Here is a 17,911-nt window from a genome sequence, read left to right as displayed (position 1 = left end):
AGAAGCCCACACACCGCAACAAAAAGTACCCCCACTCTCTGCACTAGAGAAAACATGCACACAGCAGTGAAGACCCAATGCAGCCAAAAGTAAATAAATAAATTTATTTATTTTTAAAATATTTGCTGATGAACAAACACCTCAACTACATTTGATTAAGTAGGAGAATTCACCCTGTTTTAGAGTGTAATGTTTTCTTTTTGGTTGTGTTTATAAATTTTATTTATTTATTTATTATTTTTGGCTGCATTGGGTCCTCGTTGCTGTGTGTGGGCAGAGATAGTTGCGGCGAACTGGGGCTACTCTTCCTTGCAGTGCACGGGCTTCTCTTGTTGCAGAGCACGGGCTCTAGGCGTGCAGGCTTCAGTAGTTGTGGTTCACGGGCTTTACAGAGTAAAGAGGTGATTTATCTAAGGTCATATGGTCAAGCAGTGGCAGAGCCAAGACTAAGGCCAAGCTTTTCTGAATCAGTCTATTAGGGGCAGGTCCTCTGTACAATTTCTAATTAGTGATTACTAATAATCACCAATTACTAATAATCACTAATCAGACACATGGAATCAAGTTATTTTGTTAATTGGACTCGCCACAGGAAGGCTTTGGCTTTCCCCTATTTCTAGGATGACATTTCCAGGCTTTACACCTGATTCTCTTAGTTCTTACTGTTACATTTGTAAGGTACTCATCTGTGCCCAAGATCCTTTCAAATTTGCCATTCCTTTTGATCCTCAGAAAACTCCTGAAAAAATAGAACAACCATTGGTTGAATCCTGCCTTCTTTCCTTCCTTACTGTCCTAGTAATATGATCTTGGCCAATTTACTTGACCTGCTAGAGCTTCAGTTCCCTCTTCTATAAAATGGAGATAAAATGCCTTCCACTCTAGATTATTGAGATGACAGACAAATGTATAGCACAAAGTACAATGCATGGCCTATTTCATATACTCAGGAAATAGTTCTCCTGTCCTATTGAGAGAGCATATTGGTGAATGTTAATCCCTCCACACTGTTATGATTGTCTGAACTTCCAGGCCATTGAAAATTTTGCTCTGGCGTTGAAGAGCACTGCTCAGATGCTCCAGACTTTTGGGGCCTGCCTAGCCACAACAGAACTGCCCAGAAGCATGTCATCCTCTGAAGACCTTCTCATGTCCCACACAAGGCAGCAGGGCAAGTTGCAGGTGAGTGGTCAGTAATCTCTCAGAGGCCAGCCTATGTGCTGGCAGATGGTCAGCTTCCTGGAGAGTGCTGGGAGCAGAATTAAAAGTTAGGCCCTCTTCTTCCCATTTCTCCAGTAACTTGGCAGCCACTAATCATCTTTAATCTTCTAGATAGGCAGTGTGTAAAGAGGAAAATCTCTTAATGACTGGGTAGTACATGTGAAATGTTTGCAGGTTGTGAGAAGCAGCCCCTTAAAAGGGAACTCATTCCAGCTTTGTGCTGGTGAGACAAGGTGTGTGAACATCCCTTCAAGGTCCACACTCCTATGATCTTCTCAGGACAGAACAAGATACAATGGGCTGAAATTGCAGGGAGGAAGGGAGGGAGAGATGGGAGTCGGCTTTTGAAGCATAAGCTTTCCTGAGGCTGTTGTGAAGTTTTGGGCCAGACTAGTAAGCTGATTTATTGCTTCACTCTCTCACGGATGTGTCTTTTTATTTGGGGACCAATATGAGAAAGAGAACTATGAAAGGTGCTCTGAACTGGGTTTAAGGAGAGGCACCTACTGAAGGATTCATAAAAACATGTCAGAACCTGCTGGGAAGGCAGCTTGGCAGATTCTTTTAGGCCATGCAGTAAAGGGAAGTCTTCTCAGGGCTTACTGGCTGGGTGTCAGCCACTTTCTGTCTCCAGAAACAGACCAAGTCTATTATTTAGCAGGAGACCAGAACTCAACAGGGCAGCAAATCAAGGATTGGAAGGTTGATACATTGTAGCATTGCATGTATACTTGCTGTGTTGAGCTTAAGAAGAGCTGAACTCTTTTATCTGTGACCCAAAATTTGCAAAAACTTTGCTTTGCTAGGTGATTGATTTTTTATTTATTCAGCATGTATTGACAACCCACCACCACATGCCAAGAAAACAACAAACAAAATGCAAACTCAAGGAACTCATAGTTTAGTTAGGGGAGTCAGAGTCTAGTAGTTGAGGCAAATTAATTCTTCCATGTGTCAGGGAGCACTGTTTAATTCTATCTTTAAGGGTCTTGGTTACCAAAAAGAGTTCAAAATGTATTCTCAAAATTACTCTGAGTAACCAAAAGATCTGGTTTGAAACTGTAGAAGCCTGAAAGCATCCTGGAATTTTCCCAGGAAATGCCTCTGAGAAGCATGACCATTTTCTTTGCCAAACAAATGGGCCAAGTTCACCTCCCATGTTTCTGGGAAGAGACGGCATGGGGTGTGGAAGGCTGGGTCGAGGGTGCCTCTGTGAAGACTGCTAGAAAAGGGCTGGTGATCCACGCCCACAGGTCACAGACCACAGGAGCCTACAGAGTAGTCAGTTAGTATATAGGTGTGATGTTGAGCATCAGAGCTCCAGCCTGGGCTCATGAGCAAGGGTGTTCTGTGCCTCATTCCAAGAAGGGTTGGGAGAGGTTGCAGAGCAGAATCATCAAGATGACAATGTGGCCAATCATGGAGGCCTCTGGGGAGAAGGTGAAAACAAATTAGATTTTAGATGAGGACACATATTTGAGGGATGAAACCAGCCAGTCAGATCCTGCTGTATGTGCAGTGAGGGTTCCCAGGGAAGGCAGATGAGTGGGTGTTCTGTCATCTCTACATAGACCAAGAGTTCCACAAAGGGAAAGGGAAGGAAAGAACCAGTCTCCAAGATGGAGTAAGGTCATTTTCTGGTTCATGGTAGCCAGCTGTTCTTGGAATTAAAACACTATGTGTGTAAGTCTAGTTTGACTTCTTTGTTTCATATCTTATAAATTAGAAGCAAAAATTCCAAAATCATTAAACTAGTTTAGATTTTTCCTTTTTCCCATCCAAAAAACTTTAGAGAGAGAAAGAGTTTATATTACAAAAAAGGAATACTATTTAAACTTTTATGAATAACTTAGTTTTTGTGATTATTTTACATAATTTTATTTTTATTTGAGTATTTTCCTATCTTTTAAAACCAAAGTTTCTATAACTAGTTGAATAATTTTTTTTTTCATTTGGAAAGCATCTTTTCCAAGTGAAAAAATAGTGTAAGATTCATCCTCAGAACAGTGAACTTTTAAATCTATTTAAATATCTATACAAGTTACAGTGTATGATTTAAGGCTTCCTCCCAGCCCAGAGAGTTTTTGTCTGAACAGCACAGCATTAAGAGACTTGGTTTGATTTCTTGACTTCCGTTCTTTAGGGGATCTTTGAGAGCCCTTATTTTAGGTTCACATAAGCACATAGTTGCCTCTGCACCCAACCAGTCCCATACAGGTTAAACCCTAGGAGAAACACACCAAGACCTATTAATCAAACTAACAAAAATTAAATTCAAAGAAAAAATACTAAAAGTAGCAAGGGAAAAGCAAAAAATAACATACAAAGGAATCCCCATAAGGTTATCAGCTGATTTTTCAGCAGAAACTCTGCAGGCCAGAAGGAAGTGTCAGGATATACTTAAAGTGATGAAATAGAAAAATCCATAACCAAGATTACTCTACCCAGCAAGGATCCCATTCAGATTTGATGGAGAAATCAAAAGCTTTACAGACAAGCAAAAGCTAAGAGAATTCAGCACCACCAAACCAACTTTACAACAAATGCTAAAGGAACTTCTTTAGGCAGGAAACACAAGAGAAGAAAAAGACCCACAAAAGCAAACCCAAAACAATTAAGAAAACGGTAATAGGAACATACATATCAATAATAACCTTGAATGTAAATGGATTAAATGCTCCAACCAAAAGACACACATCACACTGGCTGAATGGATACAGAAGCAAGACCCATATATATGCTGTCTCTTGTAGAGACTCACTTCAGACCAAGGGACACATACAGACGGAAAGTGAAGGGATGGAAAAAGATACTCCATGCAAATGGAAATCAAAAGAAAGCTGGAGTAGCAATACTCGTATCAGATAAAATAGACTTTAAAAAAAAAGACTGTTAAAAGAGATAAGGAAGGACACGACATAATGATCAAGGGATCAATCCAAGAAGAAGATATAACAATTATAAATATTTATGCACCCAACATAAGAGCACCTCAATACATAAGGCAAATGTTTACCATCAAAAAAGGGGAAATTGACAGTAACACAATAATAGTAGGAGACTTTAACACCCCACTTACACCAATGGACAGATCATCCAAACAGAAAATAAATAAGGAAACACAAGCTTTAAATGACACAATAGATCAGATAGACTTAATTGATATTTATGGGACATTCCACCCAAAAGTGGCAGAACACACTTTCTTCTCAAGTGCACATGGAACATTCTCACATCTTGGGTAACAAATCAAGCCTCAGAAAATTTAAGAAAATTGAAATCGTATCACACATCTTTTCTGACCACAACGATATGAGATTAGACATCAGTTACAGGAAAAAAACTGTAAAAAACACAAATAAATGGAGGCAAAACAGTGCACTACTGAATAACCAAGAGACCACTGAAGAAATCAAAGAGGAAATTAAAAAATACATAGAAACAAATGACAATGAAAACACGATGACCCAAAACCTATGGGACTCAGCAAAAGCAGTTCTAAGAGGGAATTTTACAGCAATAAAATCTCACCTCAAGAAATAAGAAAAATCTCAGATAAACAACCTAATCCTACACTTAAAACAACTAGAGAAAGAAGAGCAAAGAAAACCCAAAGTCAGTAGAAGGAAAGAAATCATAAAGATCAGAGCAGAAATAAATGAAATAGAAGCAAAGAAAACAATAGCAAAAATCAATAAAACTAAAAGTTGGTTCTTTGAGAACATAAACGAAATTGATAAACCTTTAGCCAGACTCATCGAGAAAAAAAGGGAGAGGACACAAATCAATAAAATTAGAAACGAAAAAGGAGAAATCACAACTGACAGAACAGGAATACAAAGTATTATAAAAGACTACTACAAACAACAATATGCCAATAAGATGGACAACCTTGAAGAAATGGACAAATTCTTGGAAAGGTACAATTTTCCAAGACTGAACCAGGAAGAATTAGAAACTATAAACAAACCCATCATAAGTAATGAAATTGAAACTGTAATTAAAAATCTTCAACCAAACAAAAGTCCAGGACCAGGTGGCTTCACAGGCAAATTCTATCAAACATTCAAGAGAAGAGCTAACACCTATCCTTCTCAAACTCTTGCAAAAAATTGCAGAGGGAGGAATACTCCCAAATCTGTTCTACGGGCCGCCATCACCCTGATACCAAAACCAGACAAAGATATCACAAAAAAAGAAAATTACAGACCAATATCACTGTTGAACATAGATGCAAAAATCCTCACCAAAATACTAGCAAACAGAATCCAACAACACATTAAAAGGATCATACACCATGATCAAGTGGGATTTATCCCAGGAATGCAAGGATTCTTCAATATATGCAAATCAATCAATGTGATACACCATATTAACAAATTAAGGAATAAAAACCATATGATCATTTCAATAGATGCAGAAAAAGCTTCTGACAAAATTCAACACCCATTTATGATAAAAAACTCTCCAGAAAATGGGCATAGAGGGAACCTACCTCAACATAAGAAAGGCCATATATGACAAACCCACAGCAAACATCATTCTCAGTGGTGAAAAACTGAAAGCATTTCCACTAAGATCAGGAAAAAGACAAGGATGTCCACTCTTGCCACTCTTATTCAACATAGTTTTGGAAGTCCTAGCCACAGCAATCAGAAGAAAAAGAAATAAAAGGAATACAAGTTGGAAAAAAAGAAGTAAAACTGTCACCGTTTGCAGGTGACATGAGACTATACATAGAAAATCCTAAAGATGTCACCAGAAAACTACTAGAACTAATCAATAAATTTGGTAAGGTTGCAAGATACAAAATTAATGCACAGAAATCTCTGGCATTCCTATACAGTAACAATGAAAAATCAGAAAGAGAAATTAAGGGAACACTCCCATTTACCATTGCAACAAAAAGAATAAATACCTAGGAATATACTAACCTAAGGAGGCAAAAGACCTGTACTCAGAAAACTATAAAACGCTGATGAAAGAAATCAAAGATGACATAAACAGATGGAGAAATATACCATGTTCTTGGATTGGAAGAATCAACATTGTGAAAATGACTATACTACCCAAAGCAATCTACAGATTCATTGTAATCCCTATCAAATTACCAGTGGCATTCTTCACAGAATTAGAACAAAAAATTTTACAATTTGTATGGAAACACAAAAGACCCCAAATAGCCAAAGCAATCTTGAGAACGAAAAACGGAGCTGGAGGAATCAGGCTCCCTGACTTCAGACTATACTACAAAGCTACAGTAATCAAGACAGTATGGTACTGGCACAAAAACAGAAAGATAGATCAATGGAACAGGATAGAAAGCCCAGAGATAAACCCACGCACATATGGTCACCTTATCTTTGATAAAGGAGGCAGGAATGTACAGTGGAGAAAGGACAGCCTCTTCAATAAGTGGTGCTGGGAAAACTGGACAGGTACATGTAAAAGTATGAGATTATATCACTCCCTAACACCATACACAAAAATAAACTCAAAATGGATTAAAGACCTAAATGTAAGGCCAGAAACTATGAAACTCTTAGAGGAAAACATAGGCAGAACACTCTATGACATAAATCACAGCAAGATCCTTTTTGACCCACCTCCTAGAGAAATGGAAATAAAAACAAAAATAAACAAATGGGACCTCATGAAACTTCAAAGCTTTTGCACAGCAAAGGAAACCATAAACAAGACCGAAAGACAACCCTCAGAATGGGAGAAAATATTTGCAAATGAAGCAACTGACAAAGGATTAATCTCCAAAATTTATAAGCAGCTCATGCAGCTCAATAACAAAAAAACAAACAACCCAATCCAGAAATGGGCAGAAGACCTAAACAGACATTTCTCCAAAGAAGATATACAGACTGCCAACAAACACATGAAAGAATGCTCAACATCATTAATCATTAGAGAAATGCAAGTCAAAACTACAATGAGATATCATCTCACACCAGTCAGAATGGTCATCATCAAAAAATCTAGAAACAATAAATGCTGGAGAGGGTGTGGAGAAAAGGGAACACTCTTGCACTGCTGGTGGGAATGTGAATTGGTACAGCCACTATGGAGAACAGTAAGGAGGTTCCTTAAAAAACTACAAATAGAACTACCATATGACCCAGCAATCCCACTACTGGGCATATACCCTGAGAAAACCATAATTCCAAAAGAGTCATGTACCACAATGTTCATTGCAGCTCTATTTACAATAGCCCAGAGATGGAAGCAACCTAAGTGCCCATCATCGGATGAATGGATAAAGAAGATGTGGCACATATGTACAATGGAATATTACTCAGCCATAAAAAGAAACGAAATTGAGCTATTTGTAATGAGGTGGATAGACCTAGAGTCTGTCCTACAGAGTGAAGTAAGTCAGAAAGAGAAAGACAAATACCGTATACTAACACATATATATGGAATTTAAGGGGAAAAAAGTGTCATGAAGAACCTAGGGGCAAGACAGGAATAAAGACACAGACCTACTAGAGAATGGAGTTGAGGATATGGGGAGAGGGAAGGGTAAGCTGTGACAAAGTGAGAGAGAGGCATAGACATATATACACTACCAAACGTAAGGTAGATAGCTAGTGGGAAGCAGCCGCATAGCACCGGGAGATCAGCTCGGTGCTTTGTGACTGCCCGGAGGGGTGGGATAGGGAGGGTGGGAGGGAGGGAGACACGAGGGAAGAGATATGGGAACATATGTATATGTATAAGTGATTCACTTTGCTATAAAGCAGAAACTAACACACCATTGTAAAGCAATTATACTCCAATAAAGATGTAAAAAAAAAAAAGCTATGCTCGCCCCTCAGGGAACACACATAATTCCTGTTAAAGTTAATAGGAGTCAAGTGCACATCGGCAGACGGAAGAGACGCAAGCAGGGAAACCAAGTATCTGGTAATAGGCTTTGTGCCTGAATCTGGGCCTCCCTTTGCACAGGTAGTAGGTATCCTGGTTGACATTTACATTAAAAATTTAGTGTCTACCCTCTTTGATATTCTGCTGCCTCAGGCTCCCCAGGTGACAGTCCAATTATAGAGCTGGAGCAGCAAAAAGGACACGTGATTTAAGGGGGAAAAATATTAAAAGGGGGAAGAATTAAGAACCTGGATTTACAAAGAATCTGTATTTACAGTCGTCCCCCACACATTTACCCATCCTACTGTGAACATAGGTGGTATCCTGACAGCAACAATGTCATAACAACTAGAAATTGAAGATTAAATTTGCACGGTGCGCAAGAGTGTCCCTGCTGTGGGGCTGAGGGAAGGAAGAAAAAGATGAAGGGGAATCAGCTGCTCCCAACCTAGCAAGACGGCTGTGGAGGGAATTCAAATTCCACAGGGCAAGCGCTGTGGAAGCACAGAGCTGAGCAAGTAACTCTGCCGGAGGGAAGGTTGAAGGTTTCAGAGGAAGGAGGGGTCAGGACACGGGGAGACGAAGCAAGGGCATCTGGCAGAGAGCTGTCTCTGCCAAGGCACGGGGGACCCCAGCAAGTTCTCTGCAGTACCTGGGGTGCTGGGTGCCTGGTTGGGGGCAGGACTGCAGACTGCAGAGGGCCCTGCAGACACGCTCTCCTGGGAACTGGATCGAACGCATCCTGGAGCAACGAGGAGCAATCAGGTCTGCACAACAAGGAGTTCTGCATTGTAGAAAAAGCACTAGGACATAGGGTCTGGAGGGTGGGGACACTGGGGGAGAGGCCTGCTAGAAAGCTACCACAAAGAACTTTCTAGGTCAACAGAATTAGGGTTCGTGACGAAGACAGGGACACTGGGGAGAAGCATGGGCAGTAAATGCAAATGCCAATAGGGACCCAACGGTCATATAAATGAGTATAATAGGCCCAACATGACAGACTCAGCACAAACTCCCAAAAGAAAAAAAAAAGCTTTTTTTAAAAAAAATTTTTTTAAAAAAAATTTTGCTTTTAAAAAAAATTACAAGGTATTTCATAGGCCCTAGCAATAATTTTATAGTTTTAAGAGTTTTTAAAGACCCTTTGTTCAAACTCTACTTGCAGTAACTCTACATAAGTTAGAAAGAGGTAGGCAGAGAGGTCTCGTTTTTGCACAGGAAGACAGAATTGGAATTCTTATGAATACCAATAGGTATTTCAATAGATACAAAATACCATAGGGTATTTTGATGTTAATACCCTAATAATCAGTGTTTTGATCTAGTTTTATATCACAGGGAGATCTCTGAGGAATCTCTGATTACTGAGGAAAGGGGATGTCACATCTCTTTCAAGGACTTTTTTCTCTAAATTGTGAAATTTACATTTTAAAGGCCAGATTCTGGAATTCATTAGTCAACATTATGGACAACACAAGATAGTAGAGCTAACTTTTAATGGCAGATAGCGGGTAAGTATTAAAAGTGGAATAAGGAGTATAAAGCATTCATGTATTCCCTAGGCTCTCACTGATTGTTTTACTTCCCACCTTACCTCCACACCCAGCCCATGACACAACCGAGCACAGGGCCTGGCATGTAAAAATAGTTCTTTATAGTAAATACATTTTAAATGAATGAATATGTGTCTACATTCATGCTTACCCTTGTCACAGAAAAGAATTCCTCCCAGAAAATTTAAATTCTTTTGACACTGAAGTAGTCCCCAGTGCCTTGCTAAGTAGGTCTTCTTCTGACCAACTGCTTGTTTCCATAATGATGGAACCATAATGTTGAGTACATACTCGGACAGCCCTACCAGTTGTTAAAAGAATTAAAGATTTATATCCCTTGAGAGCTTCATTCTACCTCCCTGGCCCATTTCGTAGGACCCACAAGACCTTCTCATGATTCTGGCAACCCTTTAACCCACTAAAGGGTTAACACCTGGACCACAGTTGGCCTCAGGACTGTTTCAGCATTTCACAAACTCCATTTTGGGGTTAGGCAACTTACCTTTATGCTGTCCAAGTACCATAGTTATTCTTTCCCTCCGTGTTTATGGCAGATTTTGGTAACCCTACTGAAGCTGACCATGTGGTCTGGTCCCAAAGTGTAACCAGGTTACAATTTTTCCATGTATTTTTTAAGATTTATTTTTGGCCATGCTGTGCAGCATGCAGTATCTTAGTTCCCCAGCCAGGGATCGAACCTGTGCCCCCTGCATTGGGAGCATGGAGTCTTAACCACTGGACCACCAGGGAAGTCCCTTTCCTTGTATTTTTAACCATGTAAAGGAAATACACAGTGTATGACATCACTTACTAAGATTCATCTTTTCACTCTCATATACTTTCCTCACATTCTGCAGCTTTTTGGCTGTATCCCTCTTACAAGTTTCCCCTTCCAATGTCTCCTTCTTGCCCTAGCAATATGCTTCTTCTTGTTTGGTCCCTCCATCTTTCCTCCCGATTCTGTATCGCACATCCTGTATGTGTGTGAGTGTGTGTATAAATATATATAAATAAGATAATGGCTAATGCCACAATACTGCTGGAATGCCGGAAGCTTAGAAGCAGTTAAGAAACTGAGTAGAAAAGCCAAGACCCTTTTTCATGGGGAGAAGGAGGAGGGAAAAGCTAAGAGCACTTACTAATGAGTGCTTTTTTCTCCCCCACCATATCTTATTTATCTTTATCCATCTGCAATGTAATTTCCTTTAGACCATTTTTAATTCATCCAACCTACAAATATTTAATGAGCACTGATGAGATAAGAAATGAGGGCTGATACCTGAGAGTGGAGAAGAAGGGATATGTCCAGTTACCAGGCAGGAATACCAGTCAAGTGGCTGACTTGGGGCATTACCTGGAGAGGACAGAGCCACAGGGGCTGTCCAAAGAATTTTGATCAGAGGAGTCAAATCTATCATCAGCCAGATCTTGGGACAATTTTGAGGCTGGGTATAGGTAATGGAAGCCTTCAAAGGGGTGAATACTGGAGTGGGATGGGAGACAAGGAACAAAGGCGTAAGGTTGAGAGGGCCTGGATTTCTGTGTGACTGGAGCGGAGAGTATAAAACTCCTCCCACAGGGAATGAGTTCTGCATCAGTGAGGCTGGAGATGGCTGGGCCTGGAGCAAGAGATTTAGTGTTCATGTGCATCGGGGAGATTGTTTTGTAACTATTCTTACCTTCAGGGCATACCAAATGAGCATCCTGAGTGACCCAGGAACAAAACCCAAAACTCTCAGCAGCAAAATTCTAGGCGAGGCTCCACCCCTTTTGGCTACCCTTATGCTTAATGCTCAGGGCATTGAGAGACCACCTGTATTATGTGAGTAGAGGACTAGAGCCACTGGATTTGGAAAGAGAGAGGCTGACATTTTCCCCAGTTGCAGTGCCCTAAATCCCTATGTAAAAAGAGGAGAATAGACTTGCCTTGGAAATATGAATCTTTCCCTGTCAAACTGAAATTGCTACCCATCTCTGCTGAACTTTGATAACTGAACAAGGCCACACTCTGGGGGCAGGACTGGCAGGTGTTTATTGATGAGACCAGATGAAGTTTTTTTTTATGGTCAACTAGCAATGATTACATTATTATTGCATGGCGTTTTCCAGCACTTAACTTTTGATATCTGTCATTTTCTTGTTTCTGGTCACTATCTTGGATTAAAACCAGATTTTATTAACTAATTGTTTTTAATTTACAACAACTTGAGATACACACAAAAACTTAACAGTTGTTGCTTTTGGAATGGGAAAGTGAATGGGCTGTGGACACAGACTTGATGTTTTCAATATGTACCCTTTTGTATATTTTGAATTTTGTATTGTGCATGTATTACCTATTTAGGAATAAGCTAATCAATTTAAAAAGCTATAGCTTGACTTCTTTAGCATTTAATTTGCTATATAATAAAAATATACCGAGCTACCATTTTCCTCACCTCAAATCTACCTAGAATTTGCTTTTAATTCCTCCTAAGAGAGACTGTATTTTCCTTTCTCTAGGATGAGCTAAAATTACTTGGAAAGCAAGGGACCACATTGCTGTCATGTATTCAAGGACAAGCAACCAAAAGTCCCACCAGCAAACTCAGTCTCAATGAAGCTGAGAATGTAGCTACCATGGAAAGGTGAGTGAGAGGGGTGGAATCTGCTTTTTCAGGAGAGAATACATAGAACCAGATGATCTGAAACAACCAAGAACAGATTGGAACAGCTGCTTATGGGTCTTGATGGGGTCACGAAAGAAGAATATTTGAGACAACGAAGGAAAAACCATGGTATCCTTCTGGCATCCATCTACAGAGATCTTTTTATGAGAATGCCATTCCCTCTTCCTATGGTCTGCTTTCATCCCAGGATATCAAGGAAGATGGTAGTATTTACTGAGCTTCATTGCCAAATAACAGTTTGGTTGGGTGCTGTGCTTTGCACACCTGTCTTCTTAGGTGGAAAGAAATAGAGAGAAAGGTAAGGTTACCCGGGGTACATTTTAAAGCGTAGCAGCTGCATCTGAAGTGAAGTTTCTGCCTAGTCCTGAGGGTGTCCTGATGAAAAAATGGGAAATGTGGAAACAAGCTGAACTAGGAGAAAGTCATAGGCGACACAGACTTCATAATAAGGAGATTATCACAATTAGTAACACTGACTAAAAACACGGGTGTTATCTCCATGAGCCTGTGGAAATGAATGCTGACTGCATGTCCTTTCTTGTTCTTTCTTGACAGGTTATTAGTTCAGTTGAATGAAACAGAAAAAGCCTTTAGTCAGTTCTGGTCTGCGCATCACCTGAAGCTTAATCAATGCCTACAACTGCGGCACTTTGAACACAATTTTTGTGAGGTATTATTTTCTTGTTTAATAAAACTTCCATTATGTTTCAGTGACTTCTGGTTCTCTCTTCGCCCTTGAACTCTGGGCATCGGGCTTCCCTCCCCTCCCCAATCCAGTCCCCTCCTTATATCTTTGATTCCTCTTCTCACCTTTTCAGTGGGTTAGCAATGTACTAGAATCCCATTTTCCTGTTGGCATACATGGTATTTCAGTGATGGTTTACCTTCCTTTTTGATTCAGTGAAGCTTTAATATTCCATCCACATGTGTCTCAGCACCCTCAGCTTAATCTGAAAGCTGATGAGCTGTAGAAAAAAAACAATCTATATAGATACACATATGTCCTGAATCCTTTTTGGATTTTCAAGTTGTCTAGAGTATAACAAACCTATACCTCCACATGGGTGTCCATTGGCTTATGTCTGGGCTTTTCTAATGTGTCTTGTAGGTTAAGCTTGCCCTGGACAACGTGTTGGCAGAGCAAGCGGAGTTTACAGACATCGGAGACAGTGCGATGCGTGTGGAGCAACTTCTTAAGGAATACAAAAAACTGGAAGGAAAAGGCCAGGTTTGTTTTTTTTGCCATTTTTGTGGACCAGGAAGAGGGTCACTGTGGATGGTGACAGATAATGGCCAGTCATTATTGCTAGAAGGTTGCCAAAACACACAGGAATGCCCAAATCCTGCCTTTTCAGTGACCTGACGCTCACCCCAGGTCTCCAGGGAGATATGCACATTAACAACTATGAGGAATGATGAGGGCAGTGAGAGTTCTATTAAGGCTGCCAGAGCGCCCAGTTGAGGCTGGAGGCTTCGGTGGAGTGAGAGTTCCAGGTGGCCCTGCCCATTCATGAGGTGACAGACTAGTGGGGGGAAAACAGGAAGGAAGGTCACACTGGGTATGTTACCCACTGGGCCAGAGGTTGGGGCAGGAGTTGGTGGTAAGGAGGGGAAACTTTTATTAAAGGGCAAACCAGAGAAAAATAACTAGTTTTATAATAGGCAAGATGGGGAAAAGGGGGAAATTGGTCCACATTAGTTCTGTTGCTACAGAGAGTTGGCAAAGCTTTCTCATGCTCAAAGAGTTGGAAATATCAAACTTGTAAAGGAACTTGAAAGGAATATATGTTTCAGATTCTCATACCAGAGTTAAACAGTTTCCCAGATCTGAACACAAATCAGCACTTAGGAGTGAGTCTATCTTACGTCCTTACAAATTTGGCTTATTATGAATTTAAGAAAGCCCAGTCACCTTTCCAGGGAAGTTCCTTTCTGCTTTGCTTTAATTGGGTTCTCTATATTTTTGTCTCTTGGGAACTAAGTCTTCTATGGTTACCACTTCCTTTCTGATCTAAGCTAGAGGTGTCTTTCCTCTAGATTATGGTAGATGGTAATTTTGTAGTACTAGAAATTTGCTTCTCAATGTGTGGATCCTCTGGCCAGAAGCTGTCACCTGAGTGAGAACTTATTAGAAATATGGGTAAATCTCAGGCCCCACCTCAGAATCAGAATCTGCATTTTAATAAGATCCCCAGGCATTTGACACACACATTAAAGTTAGGCTTTTGACACTCACGTTATTGTTAGAGACATACTTCCCCAGAGAATAGTAACAAACGTAAACCAAGGCCACTCTGGCTTTAAGAGCTGTCAGTTGTGAATTCTGAGCTGGACGTGCTTTTGCACATGCATGAACCCATAGACCCACCTGTGCACCCAGACTCTCACTCAGCAATCCCATTCTTACCTGGTGAGCACTCTTCTTATTGATGATCGTTGACAACTAAATGCTTTAGTGCTCAAGGCATGAGAAATGTTTATTAAACAATGAAAAAAATTGAACTTCATGTATCTGATAATTATATGTCTCAGAGGCTCCAAGATAGTCCCAGTTCTATGCAATTTTAGTTTTTTTCAAGTGAACTCCTTATTAAATGTAGACGCTGTGTATTTTCATTTACATACATTCATATTTTAGGGAAAATGCCTCATCAAGCCCAGTACCTTTATTTTTGGTTTAAAAAATATGGTGTCGTATACATATATCTCACCAAGGTAGCTACTGACCTACCAGGAAGGTATATCACCAAGGTAGCTACTGACCTACCAGGAAGATACTCATTCATCACCAGGTATTCCTTGTCTTAGATTCTGTGGCTATAGTGGCAAACCAGACAGTCAAGACCCTGCTTTCATGAGGGTTACATTCTACTGGGGAGAGACAGACAAGTGAAAAGTAATCAAATAAATAATCATATCAGAGAGTGACAAGTGGGATGAAGAAAGTAACAGGACATGATAGAAAGTGACTGGGGGGGTTGCTACTTTAGTAGTCAGGAAAGGCCTCTCAGACCTTTGATCTGAGATCTGTATAGCCATGCAAAGATTTAGCGGATAGCAGTCAAGGCAGAGGAGCTGCAAGTACAAAGGTCTTGAGGTGGGAACGAGGCTGGGGGCCCAAGGAATGTGGCTGGAACATAATGAGACAGGAGAACACAGGTGGGAGCAATGGTGATGAGGACTGGATTTTATTCTCAGTGGAACTGGAAGCCATTGGATGGTGCTCTAGGTCGGGTTTTAAATACTGGGGGTGGATCTGCATGACTGCATTCACATCCTCTCTTCTGCCCACCTCCTTGGACTTGTGATCTTTGGTATATACTTCAAAAATCACTGACCAGAGGTAGGCGCAAAACCTATGGTCATGGGGCATCTTTCACGGGCAACATTCCTGAACAGTTGGGCTAACCTACAACCCGGAGCCCAGAAAGATTGGTTTTACCCATCCTGTGCCTTGCTTACCCTGTTTTTTACTTATTTGCTAAAGGATGCAGTAGACCTATCCCTCTGCCTTTGGGTGAACCAAATAAAGCTATCTTATCATAACTGGGACTTTTTAAACATGTCTTCACTCAGATTTGTAAGCGGCATTGTTTCTTCAAGTGATATGGGCTTGGCTTGACAAATCTTTCCATTTGTCCTGTAAAGTGTTAGAGGAAAAAGGTAATGTTTGGGTAGAAGCCACCAAAACCTGCTTGAGGTTTGTCCTTTGCTCAGCACCCAGGGGTCAGCTTCCCTTTCAGCAGAGCCACACACTGATTTCTGGATTGTTGCCAACCCCCTTACTCTGTGCAGTGGCATCATCCTCATGGTAGCCTCTGAGCCAACTCACTAACCAGAGTGGAGCCTGTTCTTTTACCCTCTTCTGGTTTGAGGGTTTAATCGTCTTTTTGTTTTTTTATACTCCAATAAAGATGTTAAAAAAAAAAGAGATACTAAGTGTTGTCTCTCCTTTTAGACCAGTGGTTCTTTTTTTTTTTAACATCTTTATTGGAGTATAATTGCTTTACAATGGTGTATTAGTTTCTGCTTTATAACAAAGTGAATCAGTTATACATATACATATGTTCCCATATCTCTTCCCTCTTGCATCTCCCTCCCTCCCACCCTTCCTATCCCACCCCTCTAGGTGGTCACAAACCACCGAGCTGATCTCCCTGTGCTATGCGGCTGCTTCCCACTAGCTATCTATTTTACGTTTGGTAGTGTATATATGTCCATGCCTCTCTCTCACTTTGTCCCAGCTTACCCTTCCCCCTCCCCATATCCTCAAGTCCACGCTCTAGTAGGTCTGTGTCTTTATTCCCATCTTACCCCTAGGATTAATCGTCTTTTGAGTGCTCATCTCTAATTCTAAGAAACAATGGTTCCAGTACCCCTCGTACTTCTTTAAAAGCAGAATTTGCTATAGGGTTTTGGCTGTGAGGTATGCTGGGACCTTTGCTGATGGGCCAACAAGGAGCAGACCAGGACAAAACAGGGAGTCCCAATCGTTTCTCAGCCTTGACATCTCCCTCCAAGGCCAGAGGCCAGCAGTTACACTACTGTGTCCAAGAAGGCATGGAACCCAAATCATTAACCTCCTAGGGATGTAATCTAGCTGGAGGGGCATGACTTCTTTTTTTTTTTTTTTGCGGTACGCAGGCCTCTCACTGCTGTGGCCTCTCCCATTGCGGAGCACAGGCTCCGGACGCGCAGGCTCAGCGGCCATGGCTCACGGGCCCAGCCGCTCCGCCGCATGTGGGATCTTCCCGGACCGGGGCACGAACCCATGTCCCCTGCCTCAGCAGGCGGACTCCCAACCACTGCGCCACCAGGGAAGCCCATGACTTTTTTCTTTAATGGAAATTTTCAAGCACACAAAAAAGGAGATAGACGAGTACAAGGAACTCCCATGTGTCTACAGCTCAATTTCAACAACCATTAACTTTCTGCCTTTCTTGTTTCACCTGACCCTCTTCCACATGCATTCCATTCCTATGCCGTTATTTGTGGGTCTGTCCTGGGTTCCCTGATATAGCAGTATCGCCCCTTCTTCACCATTTTCTTCCAGAATAAACATGTCCAGCTTCATCTGCTATAGCAATAGAGTCCTGGGGGAAAAATAAGCTGTTATTACAATAAAGGTTTCTGAATTACATGTTGCAACTTGACCAGCCTTCTGAAATTTTCAGCATCTGAAAGATGCCAGGCAGGCTTATGATCAGAGTACCTGATTTCAGCCGTTTCTTTCTCATTATTTCTTTTTACTTTGGAGGTTTTGTTGCCTGATTATCTTGAGCAGAAGCTATATAGACTGAAAAATAAAATGCAATTTGGAGGTTTTACAGTAAAGTTCTTGGCAGGCAACTGAAGGATTTGATAGTCATGAATAATAATGACTTCATTAATAATAATGTGCAGCCATTATTCTAGCACATGTGGGGAAGCCATGTAGGCTGGAAGGTGGCAAGACACAGGCTTTGGAGTCAGAAGGAACTGGATTCAAATCTCGGCTCTAACAGCTACCAACTGTGTGACCCTAGTCAAGTTTCTTAGCCTTTCTGAACATACCCTCTCATCTGTAAAGTGGGTAATAATTCCTACCTCACA

General features: G+C 40.9%; 1 protein-coding gene across 1 annotated transcript in view; it reads left to right on the top strand.

Annotated features, from left to right (window-relative positions):
• MCF2L2 (MCF.2 cell line derived transforming sequence-like 2) overlaps positions 1-17,911 on the top strand; it is a 196,884-nt gene that overhangs the window by 53,257 nt on the left and 125,716 nt on the right. The window contains exons 7-10 of the mRNA XM_060149021.1: positions 1,033-1,182; positions 12,153-12,277; positions 12,875-12,989; positions 13,428-13,547. Of these exons, the coding sequence (XP_060005004.1) occupies positions 1,033-1,182; positions 12,153-12,277; positions 12,875-12,989; positions 13,428-13,547 (510 nt within the window). The remainder of the gene's footprint in view (positions 1-1,032; positions 1,183-12,152; positions 12,278-12,874; positions 12,990-13,427; positions 13,548-17,911) is intronic.

Source organism: Lagenorhynchus albirostris, chromosome 5 (assembly GCF_949774975.1).
Source record: "Lagenorhynchus albirostris chromosome 5, mLagAlb1.1, whole genome shotgun sequence".
NCBI classification, from domain to species: domain Eukaryota; kingdom Metazoa; phylum Chordata; class Mammalia; order Artiodactyla; family Delphinidae; genus Lagenorhynchus; species Lagenorhynchus albirostris.
Note: the sequence above shows the minus strand (reverse complement) of the source record. Positions and strands in the feature narration are given on the sequence as shown.